This window comes from Callithrix jacchus, chromosome 1 (assembly GCF_049354715.1).
Source record: "Callithrix jacchus isolate 240 chromosome 1, calJac240_pri, whole genome shotgun sequence".
Taxonomy (NCBI): Eukaryota; Metazoa; Chordata; class Mammalia; order Primates; family Cebidae; genus Callithrix; species Callithrix jacchus.
Genome location: NC_133502.1, coordinates 77,507,558 through 77,524,785, shown reverse-complemented (window position 1 = coordinate 77,524,785; position 17,228 = coordinate 77,507,558). Strand labels below are relative to the sequence as shown.

Sequence of the window (17,228 nt, the reverse complement as noted above, 5' to 3'; positions counted from 1 at the left end):
TCCACATCCTCTCCAGCATCTGTTGTCTCCAGATTTTTTAATGATCACCATTCTAACTGGCGTGAGATGGTATCTCAATGTGGTTTTGATTTGCATCTCTCTGATGACCAGTGACGATGAGCATTTTTTCATATGATTGTTGGCCTCATATATGTCTTCTTTCGTAAAGTGTCTGTTCATATCCTTTGCCCACTTTTGAATGGGCTTGTTTGTTTTTTTCCTGTAAATCTGTTTGAGTTCTTTGTAAATTCTGGATATCAGCCCTTTGTCAGATGGGTAGACTGCGAAAATTTTTTCCCATTCTGTTGGTTGCCGATCCACTCTAGTGACTGTTTCTTTTGCCGTGCAGAAGCTGTGGAGTTTCATTAGGTCCCATTTGTCTATTTTGGCTTTTGTTGCCAATGCTTTTGGTGTTTTGGTCATGAAGTCCTTGCCTACTCCTATGTCCTGGATAGTTTTGCCTAGATTTCCTTCTAGGGTTTTTATGGTGCCAGGTCTTATGTTTAAGTCTTTAATCCATCTGGAGTTAATTTTAGTGTAAGGTGTCAGGAAGGGGTCCAGTTTCTGCTTTCTGCACATGGCTAGCCAGTTTTCCCAACACCATTTGTTAAACATGGAATCCTTTCCCCATTGCTTGTTTTTGTCAGGTTTATCAAAGATTGTATAGTTGTATGTATGTTGTGTTGCCTCCGGTGCCTCTGTTTTGTTCCATTGGTCTATATCTCTGTTTTGGTACCAGTACCATGCTGTTTTGATTACTGTAGCCTTGTAGTATAGTTTGAAATCCGGTAGTGTGATGCCCCCCGCTGTGTTCTTTTTGCTTAGAATTGACTTGGCTATGTGGGCTCTCTTTTGGTTCCATATGAAGTTCATGGTGGTTTTTTCCAGTTCTGTGAAGAAAGTCGATGGTAGCTTGATGGGGATAGCGTTGATTCTGTAAATTACTTTGGGCAGTATAGCCATTTTCACGATATTAATTCTTCCTAACCATGAACATGGAATGTTTCTCCATCTGTTTGTGTCCTCTCTGATTTCGTTGAGCAGTGGTTTGTAGTTCTCCTTGAAGAGGTCTCTTACGTTCCTTGTGAGTTGTATTCCAAGGTATTTTATTCTTTTTGTAGCAAGTGCGAATGGCAGTTCGCTCTTGATTTGGCTTTCTTTAAGTCTGTTATTGGTAGTAAAAGTCTTAAAACACAAACATCTTCCTTTAAGAATTCCAAGAATAAAAATTAAATGTTAAAAAAAATTTTGGAAGAAAGAAAAAATTAGTTTGTGTTTGTTTTGCTTAGCATCTTTGGTCTCTGGGATTCAACGGGAGGTAACTTGATGCGACAGGCGGTTAACAAAAGTTTGGATGGCCAGCTGTGGTGGCTCAAGCCTGTAATCCCAGCACTTTGGGAGGCCGAGGCAGGTGGACCACCTGAGGCCAGGAGTTCAAGACCAACCTGGCCAAATGATGAAGCCCCATCTCTACTAAAAATAAAAAATTAGCCAGGCATGGTAGTATACCCCTATGATCCCAGCTACTTGGGGGGCTAAACATGAGAATCACTTAAACCTGGGAGGTAGAGGTTGCAGAGAGCTTAGATCATGCCACTGCACTCCAGCCTGGGCAACAAAGACTTTGTCTCAGAAAAAAAAAGTTTGAGAGCTCCAAGGTCACACTCCAGAAGTTTAAATTATTTTATCTTATTATATATTTTTTGTAGACATAGAATCGTGCCATGTTTGTCATGCCCAGCCCTTCAGAAGCTTCTTAAAAGGACATTGAAGGCCAGGCACAGTGGCTCACACCTGTAATTCCTACACTTTAGGAGGCCAAAGTGGGAGGATCACTTGAGTTTGGGAGTTGAAGACCAGCCTAGGCAACAGGGCAAGACTCCATCTCTACAAAAAAAATATTTAAAATTAGCCAGGGAAATTTGTTATTAGTGGTCCCAGCTCCTCAGGAGGCTGAGGTGTGAGGATCGTCTGAGCCTGGGAGGTGGAGACTGTAGTGAACCAAGATCATGCAACTGCACTACAGCCTGGGAGACAGTAAAACCCTGTCTCAAAAATAATAATAAATTCAAAAGCATATTGAAACAGTAAAGAACTACAACTCAACAACAATAAAAACAACTTCATCAAGAAATGGGCAATGGACTTGAACAGACATTTATTTAAGAAGATAAACAAATGGCCAACAAGGACATTTAAAAATGTTCAACACCATTAATCGATTAATTAGGGAAATACAAATCAAAACCAAAACACAACCAGGCAGCTGAGCCAGTAGTCTCAGCTACTCCAGAGGCTGAGGCAGGAGAATCACTTGTGCCCACAGTTACAGACCAGTTTGGGCAACATAGTGAGACCCCATCTCTAAAAACAAAATAAAATAAAAATAAATTATTTTTGAAAATATCCACTATGATGGCTACAAGTAAAAATGAAACAGAAAATAACAAATGTTACTGAGGGTGTGGAAATATTGGAATCCTTGATTATAGGAATGTAAATGCTGCAGCTACTACAGAAAACAGCATAGCAGCTCCTCAAAAAATTAAAAATAGAATTACTGTAGGATCCAGCAATTCCACTTCTAGGCGTATATCTAAAAAAATTGAAACTGTAGTCTTGAAGACATATTGTACACCAATATTAATAGCAGCATTATTCATAATAGCCAAATGGTGGAAGCAAGCTGAGTGGCCATCAGCAGATGGCCAGAAAAACAGAATGTGGCAAATCTACACCCTATATTCAGACCTAAGGAGGGACACGCTCATCTACAGCATGGACGACCCTTGGTGACATGATGCTAAGTGAATAAACCTGTCACAAAAAAACAAATACTATGATTGTACTTAGATAAGGTATCTCGAATAGTCAAACTCACAAAGACAGAGAGTAGAACGGGGATTGCCGTGGCTAGGGGGATTCGGAAATGAGGAGTTCTTGTTTCATGGGTACAGCGTTTCAGTTTTGCAAAATGAAAAAGTTCTGGAGGTGGGTTGCACAGTGAGTATGCTCACTACTACTGGACTGTATACACTTTAAATGGTTAGACTGGTAAATTTTGTTGCATATTTTACCACAATTTTTTTTAAAAAATTTGAGGCAGGTTCTCACCCTGTCACAGGCTGGAGTGCAGTGGCATGATCTTGGCTCACTGCAGCCTCCACCTCCCAGGCTCAGGCCATCCTCCCGCCTCAGCGTTCCCAGTAGCTGGAATCAAAGGTGTGTGCCACCACGCCTGGCTAATTTTTTTTTTTTTGTAGAGATGGTGTTTCACCAGGTTGCCCAGGCTGGCCTCAAGTGATTCTCCCACCTCAGCCTCCCAAAGTGCTGGGATTATAGGTGTGAGCCACTGCACCCAGCCACAAAAACAATTTTTTTGAGTAGATTGAAACAACACATCCACACAATGATTCCTTCTTGTGCTGGCCTGCTCCAGATCTGTCTGACTCAGCTTCTCGAAACTTAGAAAGCTGCAGCTCACAGGGATTTAGAGATCTAGTTTAATTTTACAGATAAAATACTGAAGGCCAGGATGGGCAAAGTGACTTGGGAAAGGTCTCCTGAGCTTAATAGTAGAGACAAGGCTAGTTAGTCTGGCTCCTGATTCCTAGACTGGGGCTCTACCCTGCACTCCAATTCCTGTGGGGACACCCATTTCCACACAGGGAAGGTAAAGGCACCCTACCCATTTGGCCTCCTTTCCATACACCAGAGGTTGGAGGTAGGCGAGCCTGTGAGGAAATGCACCTTTGGTTAAAGTTCCTGAATGAACCTGGAGGGAGATGAGGAGAAACAAAACAGGTGAGCGCTTAAAAACACAGCCAGGCAGGTGAGCCTGTAGTCCCCGTTACTCCAGAGACTCGAGGTGGTGGCTCACAGCTATAATCCCAGCACTTCAGGAGGTCGAGGTGGGCAGATCGCCTGAGGTCAGGAGTTTGAGAGCAGCCTGGCCAACATGACGGCCAAACTCCGTCTCTACTAAACATACAAAAATTAGCCAGGCGTGGTAGCAGGTGCCTGTAATCCCAGCTACTCAAGAGGCTGAGGCATGAAAGTAACTTGAACCTGGGAGGTGGAGGTTGCAGTGAGCAGAGATCACACCACTGCACTCCAGTCTGGGGGATAGAGGGAGACTCTGTCTCCAAAAAAACAAACAAAAAAAAAGCTAACAGGATAAAGCCGGAGTGTTTTTTTTCCCATTGAGTTTGTAGCTTTCCCCAGCCTCAAGTCATAAAAGAGTTTGGAATTATCCCTTCAAAGTGACATATTCTGCTACATTGTGAATGACAGACAGTATTTTCTGCCTCCAGTAATATCACAGCATGAGACATACCCAGAAATATTTTTTTTATTGTACTTTGATGATTAGGAAAAGATACCAACATCGCTTTCATTGAAGCTAACAAATTAGTGGCAGTCAACTGATTAATTTTATTAAAATAAAGACATGTCTGTTTAAACTGAAACAATTGGCCCTTTGTTGTGACTGGGACCTTGCAAATCATGGCTGAGGTGCTAATCAGAAAAGAGTCACCATTACATCGACCTCCTCCCAGCACATGGCACGAAGGTGCCATCGGTCCCTAGAAGAGCACCTGGGCTCCACCTACCAAGTCCCAATAGCTTCTTTTGAAAAGCTTTGCTTTCCACTGGTAAGGTGCGGCCCAAGTACATTTCTCAGGGCTGCCAGTGGCTCGTGGTGCGGGCGTATGAGGTAGTTCTTTGCATTTTGCAGATGTTCTCGCTTGCCCCGGGGGTGGATGTCCCAAATCTGAAACCTCTGGCTTCACATTCCTAGTGGGAATAACCCCCAGACCCCAGTCACAAGTCAGTCTACATCCTGCTGCAGACTCTAGCTCTTCAAATCCAAATGGATGTTTTCTTCATCCAGAGGTTTAGGTTTTAACTGGCTGCTCAGTGTTAAAAAGGAGTATCTCAAGCCCCCTGCCATGCTGAAAGAGGGGAAAAAAATGTGAAAGTAAGTGACAGAATTTCACAGGGGCTACCAGCAGCTGCTGCTCCTTTTTTTCAATACAGCCTGCTTCATGCAGAGGGAATTATTCCAGTATCCTCATCTTTGCACATTGCTTGATGAGAATTTCCCATCTTATTTACAAGCCTTTGGAGGCAGAAAAAGTTATCAAATCTAATGCAGAACCTCAGAGAGAAAATAAGCACGTGGTGTTTACTCAACAAACTACACACCCTTAGCCTTAAGTGGCATCCCACTGCTGAGACCCCAAATGCCTTCCAAAGCTGGCTTAGTCCACACCCCCTGCATGCCGAGCCTAGTGGGCACAAAGGTAACACATCCCACTTCTAGGAGGAGGGCAGAGGACACAGGGGCCTCCTGTGAGGAAGACAGGTGAGTTAAATTCCATCCCAGCCCCTTGAACTGTCATCACACGTGTCCCCATGGATCCGCATGAGGATGAACCCAGCAATCCAAGTAAAATTAGCTTAGAAATGAGAATGTCAAAACACCTCCTGGCTTAACACCTCCTAGACTTCTCTAGGCTCTTGTCCTTATTACATATTAATCAAACTGTAAGTTTCTTGTTTTCCCAAAGCGAGTCCATTAAAAATTCCCACTCACCAAATATTTAACCCTACAAAGTTTAACAGAGAGAAAATGTAGTCTCCACTGATCAACATCCCGATGTAGGCAACAGATACATTCTGCAGAAAAACAGAGGATTTGTCATTTTCAAAGTGAAATATTCAGGGGAAAACATGTATGGTAAAACCTGACACTAGACACTGTAGTTACTTTGCATAGAGGCTTGTACAGAGGGCTAGTCACAAGGGGTTGAACAAAATAAACACCATTACAGTCCAGGAATGATGGCTCACGCCTGTAATCCCAACACTTCGGGAGGCCAAAGTGGAAGGATCACTTGAGCCCAGGAGTTTAAAACTAGCCTGGGCAACACAGTGAGATCCCATCTCTACAAAAAAAATTTTTAAGTAGCCAGGGATGCTGGCACATGCCTGCAATCCCAGTTACTCTACAGGGACTGAAGTGGGAGGACTGCTTGAGCCCAGGAGGTCAAGGCTGCAGAGAGCTACATGCCACTGTACTCCAGCCTGGGCAATACAGCAAGACTCTGCCTCAGAAAAATAAATAAGCCATTAAATATGGGGCTTAATAAATAAAGCAAATCATGGGGTATGATAACAATAGAAAATTGTGTTATTGCCTCCCCTGTTCCAGTTGGCATGCAGGCAAAAGGAAGAGTGGGGCTGTCATCTGCTTGCCAGGTCCTAACTCTACCATTATTGGGTTTTTGGATTTTTTTTTTTTTTTGAGACAGAGTCTCACTCTGTTGCCTAGGCTGGAGTGCAGTGGCGCGATCTCGGCTTGCTGCAACCTCCACCTCCCAGATTCAACCTATTCTTCTGCCTCAGCCTCCCAAGTAGCTGGGACTACAGGGCGCCTGCCACCACATCTGGCTCATTTTTGTATTTTTAGTAGAGACAGGGTTTCACCATGTTCGCCAGGCTGGTCTTGAACTCCTGACATCAGGTGGTCCACCAACCTTGGCCTCTCTAAGTGCTGGGATTACAGGCATGAGCCACTGTGCCAGGTTTGTTTTTGCTTTTTTTTTCAAACCTGAGCTCCCACACTGCACTGCAATCTTGTGAGCACACCAGGGCCAAGGAGTGAGTTAATTATCTTGACCCTAAATTTGAACCAAATAGAGACAGTCATTAAATTTCAGGCTGTGCTCTGCCCACTGCATTCTGGGAGACCTCTGGGTAGTCAGGGGACAGGTGAATTCTTGAAGCAGGCAGTGTTCTCACGTATTCTAGGACTTCATGTGAATAGAAAAACGAAGCAAAAGTGTGGAATAGAATCCAGAACATGTCTCCGCCATTCATTCACGTGTATGTGTGTGTGTGTGTGTATTCAGATGCATCCACACATGCAAACACCCACACACCAACCCACAGGTTCATGCCTCATAAAAGTATGGAATAGAATCCAGAACATGTCTCCCCCATTCATTCATGTGTACATGTGTGGGGGTGTGTGTATTCAGATGCATCCACACATGCAAACACCCACACACCAACCCACAGGTTCATGCCTCATAACACAGTGCACACCTACATGGAAAATGGTTTTCCACGAGGGCTCTACTTAGTGGGCAGATTCTCCCAGAAAACCATATTGTGGTTCACAAAGTACCTTACTGATCATTGATAGCTGGATTGGTTGTTTTTTTTTTTTTAGCCTTTTACTTCTTTTTCCCAGACCCATCCCCTCCAAGCCACCCCTGACTTCAAAAATTATCATTGGTCTCTCCTTTATAAATTAGCAATCTGTCCCTCTGTTCTATGCAATAGATTAGAAAAAGTAAGATGGGGCTGGGTGCAGTGGCTCATGCCTGTAATCCCAGCACTTTGGGAGGCTGAGGCAGATGGATCATGTGAGGTCAGGAGTTCGAGACCAGCCTGGCCAACACGGTGAAACCTTGTCTCCACAAAAAATATTTTTAAAATAGCAAGGTGTGGTGGCTGGCACCTGTGATCCCAGCTACTCAGGAGACTTAGGCAGGAGAACTGCTTGAACCCGGGAGGCAGAGGTTGCAGTGAGCCAAGATCACACCACGGCACTCCATCCTGTGACAGAATGAGACTCTTTCTCAAAAAAAAAAAAGAAGAAGTAAGACTGGATCACACAGGTCCACCTGAAAAGGTCACAACTCCTGGTTTTGTTTTGTTTTTTTTTTTTTGAGACGGAGTTTCGCTATTGTAACCCAGACTGGAGTGCAATGGCACGATCTCGGCTCACTGCGCAACCTCTGCCTTCTGGGTTCAAGCAATTCTCCTGCCTCAGCCTCCCGAGTAGCTGGGACTACAGGCGTGCACCACCATGCCCAGCTAATTTATGTATTTTTAGTAGAGATGGGGTTTCACCTTGTTGACCAGGGTGGTCTCGACTCTTGACCTTGTGTTCCACCTGCCTTGGCTTCCCAAAGTGCTGGGGATTATAGGTGTGAGCCACCGCGCCCAGCCACAGCTCCTGTTCTTAAACCACCACCAACAACAACAACGTCACACCCGGCCTCCAACAGAAAATTTGGATTCACAGTCCATTCCTTGACTCAGTTGTTCCTTCCATGGCTCCATCCACTCACCTTGATAGCTCCGACCACTGCTGTCGTCAGGGCCGAATTGTAATAGCTGCACAGAATCGTGGAGTACATCAGTAGAAACCTGCAGCAAGGAAGCAGACACCAGAGGGTGCACCTCACTACATTGGGTCCTAATAAATACTTATAACGGTCAGCACTGACCCCCACACGAGCACTTTAAGCAAAAAAAAAAAAAAAAAAAAAAAGAAAAGAAACACATATCATAAAGGCTTTGTAACCCACACCTTAAGATACCTTGCTATTGGTCTTATGACAGGAAAATAGTCCAGCTGTGAATTAGCTACATTTTCTATGTAAGGTATCCTTCTCATTTTCTCTGTACATTTCCCACAAATGTTTCCACAACATGGGGGTAAGGAGAACAAGGTTTGTTTAATGACCTGAAATCTCTCATTTCACAGCATGTTAAACAAAGTTGAGGATTGGGGTTTTTAATACTCTGTGTGTCTGAATCACCTGCTGCACTTTCAACACACAACAATGCCTTGGCAGAGGCTCTGCTTCACATGGTTTGAGGTGGTGCCCTGACCGGACACCATATGAAAGTTCCTCAGGTGATTCTGACCTGCAGCCAGAGCGGTGATGGAAGGGAATCAGCTGAGCGATTGCTGCCTTCGGACAGGGGAGATTGAAATACAAATAGACTCCACATGTGGTTAATGCTCCTGTGTCATCGAAGTTAACTCAGGCACTTAACATGACAGTAGGTACTGATACTTACTTGCCAATAAAATGACTATAGCCTGTGAACATGCACCAGTCAAGAAAACACATACACATGAAAAGAATGCCGAATCCAGTCAGGTAAAGTGAGCTAATTCCAGTTACATAGTGATGGACATTAGCTGCAACCTCACCTAAGCTGCAGCTCAGATCTGACGATGGAAGGGATTACAAACCGGCTGAGAAGGAAATATGGAAGGTACAGGGAGAGCACAAGATGTGTGAGATTTGAAAGCTAAATCCCAGCTTAGGTTGGGCTAGTGGCTCACTCCTGTAATCCCAGCACTTTAGAAGGCAGAGGTGGGTGAATCACCCAAGGTCAGGAGTTTGAGATCAGCCTGACCAACATGGAGAAACCTCGTTTCTACTAAAAATACAAATATTAGCCAGGTGTGGTAGCACAACTGTAACCTCAGCTACTCAGGAGGATGGGGCAGGAGAATCGCTTGAACCTGGGTGGTGGAGGCTGCAGTGAGCTGGAGTGCCAGTGCACTCCAGCCAGGGCAACAGAGCGAGACTCAGTCTCACTCACTCACTCCATCAATCAATCCCAGGTCAAAGGCAGGAGCTTGTATCCCCCACTGACAGAGAAGTGAACTCAACTCTAGGAAAGGGCTCAGTGCACCCCTGCTTGGGTAAGCACAGAATTTATTTAATTCTAGAATCCTGCTACAATGTAACAGCCAGTCTTGACCCTAGGCTCATATCTCTGGTGGAGATCAGGGTCACGAACCTTCAACACAATAACCTCTGTTGGCCTGAGTGTGCTTATTACCAGAGGAGGCAGAGGGAAAAAATTAGAATATCAAGCTTTACAGGTTGAAGAATAAACTTAATTTCAAACTTAAATTTTGTCATCTTTGGAATACTTTGTGCATTAGTTATTAAGGTAATTAAAACAATTTGAAGAGTTAAAGAAACTTTGCGGTCCTAATTTGAAATATGTAATTGATATTAGTAATTTGAAAGAAGAGTGTCAAAGTGCATCCAGGATTTGAACGTTTTTAAGAAGCTGATTTACTCCATTTCCAAATTTGGTTTATGAGATTTCAAAGAGGTGTTTAAGTACAGAAAGCAATCTACTAGCTTTGCTAGTTGGCCTCAGGGGTTGGAAATGCTGAAGAAAAAAATAGGCAGCTCCCATTTGTTGAAGCAGTTTAAAATGTTTAAATTCTTTCAATTTACTAAGTTGCAAATGAAACTAATTTACAGTACATTGTTTAGGGATTTTTAATCAGTTAAACTGGAGTTAATAAACCATTTATCAAATAATGAAAGTAAATGTTCTTTTATAGAAAAATTGTTAGCTTTGGCTAGGCAGGTGCATTGGCTCACACCTGTAATCTCAGCACTTCGGGAGGACAAAGAGGGGGATCACCTGAGGTCGGGAGTTCAAGACCAGCCTGACCAACATGGAGAAACCCCGGCTCTACTAAAAATACAAAAAATTAGCCGGGCATGGTGGCGCATGCCTGTAATCCCAGCTACTCGGGAGGCTGGCAGGAGAATCACTTGAACCTGGGAGGCAGAGGTTGCAGTGACCTCCACCTAGATTGCACCATTACACTCCAGTCTGGGCAAAAAGTGCGAAACTCCATCTTGGGGGGAAGAAAATGAAAGAAAGAAAAAGATATTTGTAAGCTGAACTTTAAGGCTTAAGAAAATCTAATTTCTCAAATTGTCATAATTTTTAAAAATCCAACATTCATTTAGATTCCCAGGAGTTATAAATAATCCTATTTATACATAAAATGAAAAAAGTTAAAACTCAAACTGATGCCACTAGGTGCCTGTTCTGCCAGGCCCTGGCTGTGGGAGGGGACCATCCACAGCGCCTGCCCCGGAGGTGCTCAGACCCAGATCAGAGGAGAGAGCTGCATAGCAGTGAGAGCACAACGCAGGGCCCAGCCCAACACTGGGGCAGAAAGGAGCTTCCTGCAGGCGCCTACGCACCAGTGCAGCCAAGCCAAGGACAGTATGGATGCTTTTTATTTCTTTTGCTTTAAAACTTTTGCTTTAAAATTCCAACTCAAGGGTTCCAATCATGCAACATTTTCTCCATCCTACATTTTTTTTTCTTAAAAAACTGGTGGGGGGAACCTCATCCCTTGACAAGGTCTGGCTGTATTACCCAGGCTGGACTTGAGCTCCTGGGTTCAAGCGATCCTGTCTTCCAAGTAGCTAGGACTATAGATGCGTGCCATCACACCCTGCTCCATCTTAAAGAAACCACCTCAGCCTGCATTCAGGATCAGAAGACATCACGGATGTAAGATGCCAGCACCCATCTGTCATGATTGTGGGTGACTAGGACATCACTCACCAGCCAGGCTGAGCCAGGGGATGGAGACCCCTCACTAACCTTCTGGAGTGAGCCTCAATGAGCAGCCATCTTCCTTAGCAACAGATGACGACTAGACAGAAAGACCGCACTTCTTTTTTCTTTCTTTCCTTTTTTTTTATTATTATTTTTATTTATTTTTTTGGGGGGGGAGGAAGGCAGAAAGGAAGGGAATAAGGACGGTAGGGAGGAAGGAAGGGATGAAGGAAGGAAGGGAGGGAGGAAGCGGGGAGGGAGGGAGGGAGGGAGGGAAGGAGGGAAGGGAAGAAAGGAAATCAAGCAATGAAAGAGACATTGCCGACCTGGATCTAGAGGTTTACAAGTTGATTTCTTTTTTTTTGAGAGAAGGAAAGAAAAAAAAAATAAGTAAAGGACAGGAAGAAAGAGGAAGAGAAAGAGGGAGAGTAAATGGAAATATTGCTTTATTTTGAAAAACATTGGGTATTAATAATGGCCAATCAATGTTTCATTTAAACTAATGGGTAGGTGTGATGTGGTATTGACAAGAATGTATATTTTGTGTATTTGAAGTGGAGAGCTCTATAAATATTTATTAAGTTTACTTGTTCTGGATCTGAGTTCGAGTCCTTGATATCCTTATTAATTTTCTGTCTCATTGAATCTAAGTCTCGTATCTGGGTGTTAGGATCGTTAGCTCTTGTTGCATTGATCCTTTTACCACTATATCTTTGTTGCTTTAAAATCTATTTTATCCGATACAAGAATTGCAACTCCTGCTTTTTATTTATTTATTATTTATTTTTGCTCTCCATTTGGTTGGTAAATCTTTCTCCATCCCTTTGTTTTGAGTCTTTGTGTATCCTTGCATGTGAAACAGGTCTGGATGTAACATGCCATTGGGTTTTGGCTGTGTCTTTTGATTGGGGGATTCAGTCAATTTAAATTTAGGGTTACTGCCATTTGATGTTGACCGGCTGTTTTATCCATTCGTTGGTGTAAATTCTTCTTTATGTTGGTGCTCTTTACTTTTTGGTGTATTTTTAGAAAGGCTAATACTGGTTGTTTCTTTCTGTGTGTAATGCTTCTTTCAGAAGCTCTTGTAAAGCAGGCCTGGTGGTAATAAAATCTCTGAGTTCTTGCTTGTTCATAAAAGATTTTATTTTTCCTTCAGTTGTGAAGCTTAGTTTGGCTGGATATGAAATTCTGGGCTGAAGGTTCTGTTCTTTGAGGATGTTGAATATTGGCCCCCACTCTCTTCTGGCCTGTAGAGTTTCTGCCGAGAGATCTGCTGTAAGTCTGATAGGCTTGCCTTTGTGGGTAATCTGACCTTTCTCTCTGGCTGCCCTTAGTATTTTCTCCTTCGTTTCAACCCTGGTGAATCTAACGATTATGTGCCTTGGGGTTGCTCTTCTTGAGGAATATCTTTGTGGTGTTCTCTGTATTACCTGGGGTTGAATGTTGACCTGCTTTGCTAGTTTAGGAAAATTTTCCTGAATAATATCCTGAAGGGTATTTTCCAGCTTGGATTCATTCTCTCCGTCGCATTCAGGTACACCTATCAAACGTAAATTTGGTCTTTTCACATAGTCCCACATTTCTTGGAGACGTTGCTCATTCCTTTTTATCCTTTTTTCTCTAATCTTTTCTTCAGGTTTTATTTCATTAAGTTGGACTTTGACCTCTGATATCCCTTCTTCTGCTTGAACAATTCGAGTGTTTAAACCTGTGCATACTTCTCGGAGTTCCTGTATTGTATTCTTCAGTTCCATTAATTCACTCATACTCCTCTCCAAGTTGTCTATTCTCAATAGGATTTCATCAAACTTTTTTTCAAAGTTCCTAGTTTCTTTACGTTGGGCTACAACATGTTCTTTTAACTCACCGAAGTTTGTTATTACCCATTCCTTGAAGAGTGATTCTGTCATCAGGATGCGCTCGTTCTCCATCAAGCCTTGTTCCATTGTCGATGTGGAACTGTGATCATCTTTAGAGGGAGAGGCGTTCTGACTTTGAGTATTCTCAGCTTTTTTACGCTGGTTTCTTCCCGTCATTGTAAATTTATCCTCCTGTCGTCTTTGAAATTACCAACTTTCAGATTAGGTCTCTTGAGTGGACGTCCAGGTTGTTAGTTCCCAGGGCCAGAGCAGCGGCGTTAAAACGGATGGTGCTTTTTCTGCCCAGGATTCTCCTGTCGGGCTTCCTTCTTGTGTCCGTAGTAGGCGACTCTGCCTTCCCGGGGCTCCAAACCTCGGTCAGAAGGGGAACCTGTCCCGTTTACTCTGCGCTGAGCGCTGCCGCGTCCAGGTGCCGGCGGAACCGCTACGCCGACCACGAGAGTCGCGCTGGCGACTCGTGTGTTTCCACCACTGGGGGATCTTCTGCTCCGTGAGCGACCAGACTTTGTCTGAAAGTGTGGCGTCCTCTAGTTCTCGGCGCCTTCCCTGAGAGCTGCAATCCCGGGATGTTAGCGATCGGCCATCTTGGAGCGTTCCTTTTTTTTATTTTTTAAGACAAGGTCTCACTCTTCCACCCAGGCTGGAGTGCAGTGGTGTGATCATGGCTCACTGTAGCCTCCACCTCTCAGGCTCAAGCAATCCTCCCACCTCAGCCTCTCAAGCAGCTGGAATTACAGGTACACATCACTAAACCTGGCTAAATTTTAAATTTTTCCTTGATACCGTCTTGCTATCTTACCCAGGCTGGTCTGGAACTCCGATGCTCAAGCAATCCTTCCTCCCCAGCTTCCTAAAGTGCTGGGATTAGACGCATTAGCCACCACTTCCAGCTTGCACTTCTTAATATACCCACTAGATGTCCCCAGAGAGGCCAAATATAGACCCACAGGGCTCAAAGTAGTAGCATTACATTTTTATGCAAAAAAATACTTGTACAGTGCTTTGGCCAAAACCAAGACTCTGAATTAAAAGAATCAGTACAAGGGAAACCACACCACTTTTAACACTGAAAATGTCAACCTCCACATGACTAGCTTTGACTTCACCATCTGTGGATTAATAAAATTTAATTAATAAAATGCAAAGGTATTTAAAATTCTTACCTTTTTTTTTCATCCTATATTTTTAGATAGGGTCTCACTCTGTCGCTCAGGTTGAAGTGCAGTGGCACAATCACAACTCACTGGGCTCAGATGAGCCAGCCTCCACCTCCTGGGCTCGGCCACCCAAAGTGCTGGAATTACGGGTGCGAGCCACAGCACCCAGCGCACTCTGTATTTTGAAGTCATGCTATCATCTGTGTACATTTGAAACATAACAGCACATATATCTGACGCACATTTATTCAAGCAACATAGGCCAGACGACTGTTCTGCCTCTAGGGCCCCCAGGGTGGAGGTGCCTGAGTAGAAACTGCCTGAGTAGAAACTTTCTGAGTAGAAACCAGAATCTCTGCTCAAAGGCTTCTTCCTGTTCTAAAAACAGCACAGGGCAGCCGCAGGGGACAAAGGGCTGGCTGATCGGCGGGGAGGGGGAGGGGCGCGGCCAGGCCAGGCCAGGCCCGGGGGCTCCGCATGCTGCAGCTGCCCCAGGGCGCCCCCCGCCGCTCTTGCCGCGAGCTAACCCGAGCCAGCAGGCGGGCGAACCGGAGCTGGCGGCGTGGGGAGGGGCCCGACGCGCGCATGTGACCCCGGCGGCCGCCATGGCTGACAGCGGCGCCGCGGAGGCCGCGGCGTTGGTGGCCCCAGTGCCCAGGCCTGGCAGCGGCGGCCCAGGACCATGCGTCTACTTTCAGAGTCCCCCCGGGGCTGCAGGAGAAGGCCCGGGCGGCGCGGACGATGAGGGCCCAGTGAGGCACCAAGGGAAGGTCAGTCAAGTACCACTGCTCCAGAAGCGCCTCAACCTACAGGAGTAGATCTTGGAGCAGCTCACGTGCCTCTACAACTGCCAGGAAGAGGAGATCCCAGAACTGAAGATTGACGTGGATGAGCTCCTGGACATGGAGAGTGAGGATGCCCAGGCTGCCAGGGTCAAGGAGCTGCTGGTTGACTGTTAGAAACCCACAGAGGCCTTCATCTCTAGCCTGCTGGACAAGATCGGGGGCATGCAGAAGCTGAGCACACCCCAGAAGAAATCAGGGTCTCCGACCCAGGTGAACGGTGGCTCCCACAGGACAATCGCTGCCCCCAACCTTATAGCAACAGCAATACCAGGGGACCCTGTGGCCAGGCCTGGTGCCATGAGCAGGGCTCCTCGTGCCCCTCGCCCAGGGGTCTCTTCCCCTGCCCCCCCTGTTTTCCACTTGGGGTTCTTTATTGTTATTAAACTGATGGGACTTTAAAACCAAAAAAAAAGCACCAAAAAAAACTGACTTACCCAACACTGTGGCAGTCACAAACAGAACTCAAATGACCTAGTTTACACCTCATTACTGATTATCATTCCCTGCCTCAACAAATACAGAAACTTAACACAGATGTTCAAATATTCACAGGCTACTTTTATATTCTTTCCACCAACCACCAGGGCACCCAAGCACCTCATTCTCTTATAATTCCAGATTTCAAAGAATCCCAAGGAACCTCATCCTCACCATCTCTGGGAAGAACTCACTCCTACCCCAAGAACTCATGGAGCGCCCAAGATGCACCAGGTCATGAGATAAATACGGTACATCTTTCGGAGCATGGGTTTTCCACTGAGATCTGCCTTGCCGGGGGATGACAGGAACGCGGGTGCTCTTTGCAGTCGTCATTCCTGTGCCCAGCAAGAAGAACATTTTGTTTTCTCTTGTACGGGTGTATCTACAGTCGTACAAATTGAAGATTTAAAAATTATAACTTTTTTTACTGTGAGTATGGAAAATTTGATTGTTTTCTGTTTCAATTAAGACACATATTACTTCTTCTGTGGGATCAAAGGGCCTGCTCCTGGGGCAGGTACAGATTAGATGACTTCTCTCAGGACCCCCGGGTGTTGGTGCCGCCCTGACAGGAATGTAATTTCTCAGCAAGGCTAAAAAGATCTGCAGACTTAACTTGCTTAAAAAATCTAGTTTATCGAGAGGAACGATCCAAGATGGCCGATCGCTAACATCCAGGGATTGCAGCTCTCAGGGAAAGCGCAGAGAACTAGAGGACGCCACACTTTCAGACAAATTCTGGTCGCTCATGGAGCAGAAGATCCCCCAGTGGAGGAAACACATGGGCGGCCAGCGTGACTCTCATGGCCAGCACAGCAGTTCCTCCGGCACCTCCGCGCGGCAGCTCTTGGAGCAGAGTAAACAGGTTCGGAGGACCCACACGGGCCCCCAACACAACACCAGAGCCCCGAGCAGTGGCAGTGACAGCACCTCGGTGCGGCAGTGCTCAGCGCAGAGTAAACGGGACCAGTTCCCCTTCTGACCGAGGTTTGGAGCCCCGGGAAGGCAGAGTCGCCTACTACTGACACAAGAAGGAAGCCAGACAGGAGAATCCTGGGCAGAAAAGCATCATCCGTTTTAATGCCGCTGCTCTGGCCCTGGGAACTAACAACCTGGACGTCCACTCAAGAGACCTAATCTGAAAGTTGGTAATTTCAAAGACGACAGGAGGATAAATTTACAATGACGGGAAGAAACCAGCGTAAAAAAGCTGAGAATACTCAAAGTCAGAACGCCTCTCCCTCTAAAGATGATCACAGTTCCACATCGACAATGGAACAAGGCTTGATGGAGAACGAGCGCATCCTGATGACAGAATCACTCTTCAAGGAATGGGTAATAACAAACTTCGGTGAGTTAAAAGAACATGTTGTAGCCCAACGTAAAGAAACTAGGAACTTTGAAAAAAAGTTTGATGAAATCCTATTGAGAATAGACAACTTAGAGAGGAGTATGAGTGAATTAATGGAACTGAAGAATACAATACAGGAACTCCGAGAAGTATGCACAGGTTTAAACACTCGAATTGTTCAAGCAGAAGAAGGGATATCAGAGGTCAAAGTCCAACTTAATGAAATAAAACCTGAAGAAAAGATTAGAGAAAAAAGGATAAAAAGGAATGAGCAACGTCTCCAAGAAATGTGGGACTATGTGAAAAGACC

The 17,228-nt window shown here is 45.0% G+C and overlaps 1 protein-coding gene and 1 pseudogene across 10 annotated transcripts in view; one reads left to right on the top strand and one right to left on the bottom strand.

Annotated features, from left to right (window-relative positions):
• The window catches only part of SLC35D2 (solute carrier family 35 member D2), an 86,465-nt gene that overhangs the window by 8,298 nt on the left and 60,939 nt on the right, over positions 1-17,228 (bottom strand). For 8 of the 9 annotated variants that reach the window (XM_002742755.7, XM_008993813.5, XM_008993815.5 and 5 more), the window contains 3 exons: positions 8,148-8,226; positions 5,600-5,682; positions 4,334-4,955 (listed from right to left, as the gene is read on the bottom strand). The exons of the other annotated variant lie outside the window; for it this stretch is intronic. In XM_002742755.7, coding sequence (XP_002742801.1) covers positions 4,856-4,955; positions 5,600-5,682; positions 8,148-8,226 — 262 coding nt within the window. In that variant the 3' untranslated portion in view covers positions 4,334-4,855. Of the gene's footprint in view, positions 1-4,333; positions 4,956-5,599; positions 5,683-8,147; positions 8,227-17,228 lie in introns of those variants that run through there. 9 annotated transcript variants of the gene reach the window in all.
• Positions 14,698-17,159, top strand: LOC144581557 (protein phosphatase 1 regulatory subunit 14B pseudogene; annotated as a pseudogene). Its single transcript, XR_013532518.1, has one exon. The product of XR_013532518.1 is annotated as a protein phosphatase 1 regulatory subunit 14B pseudogene (transcript).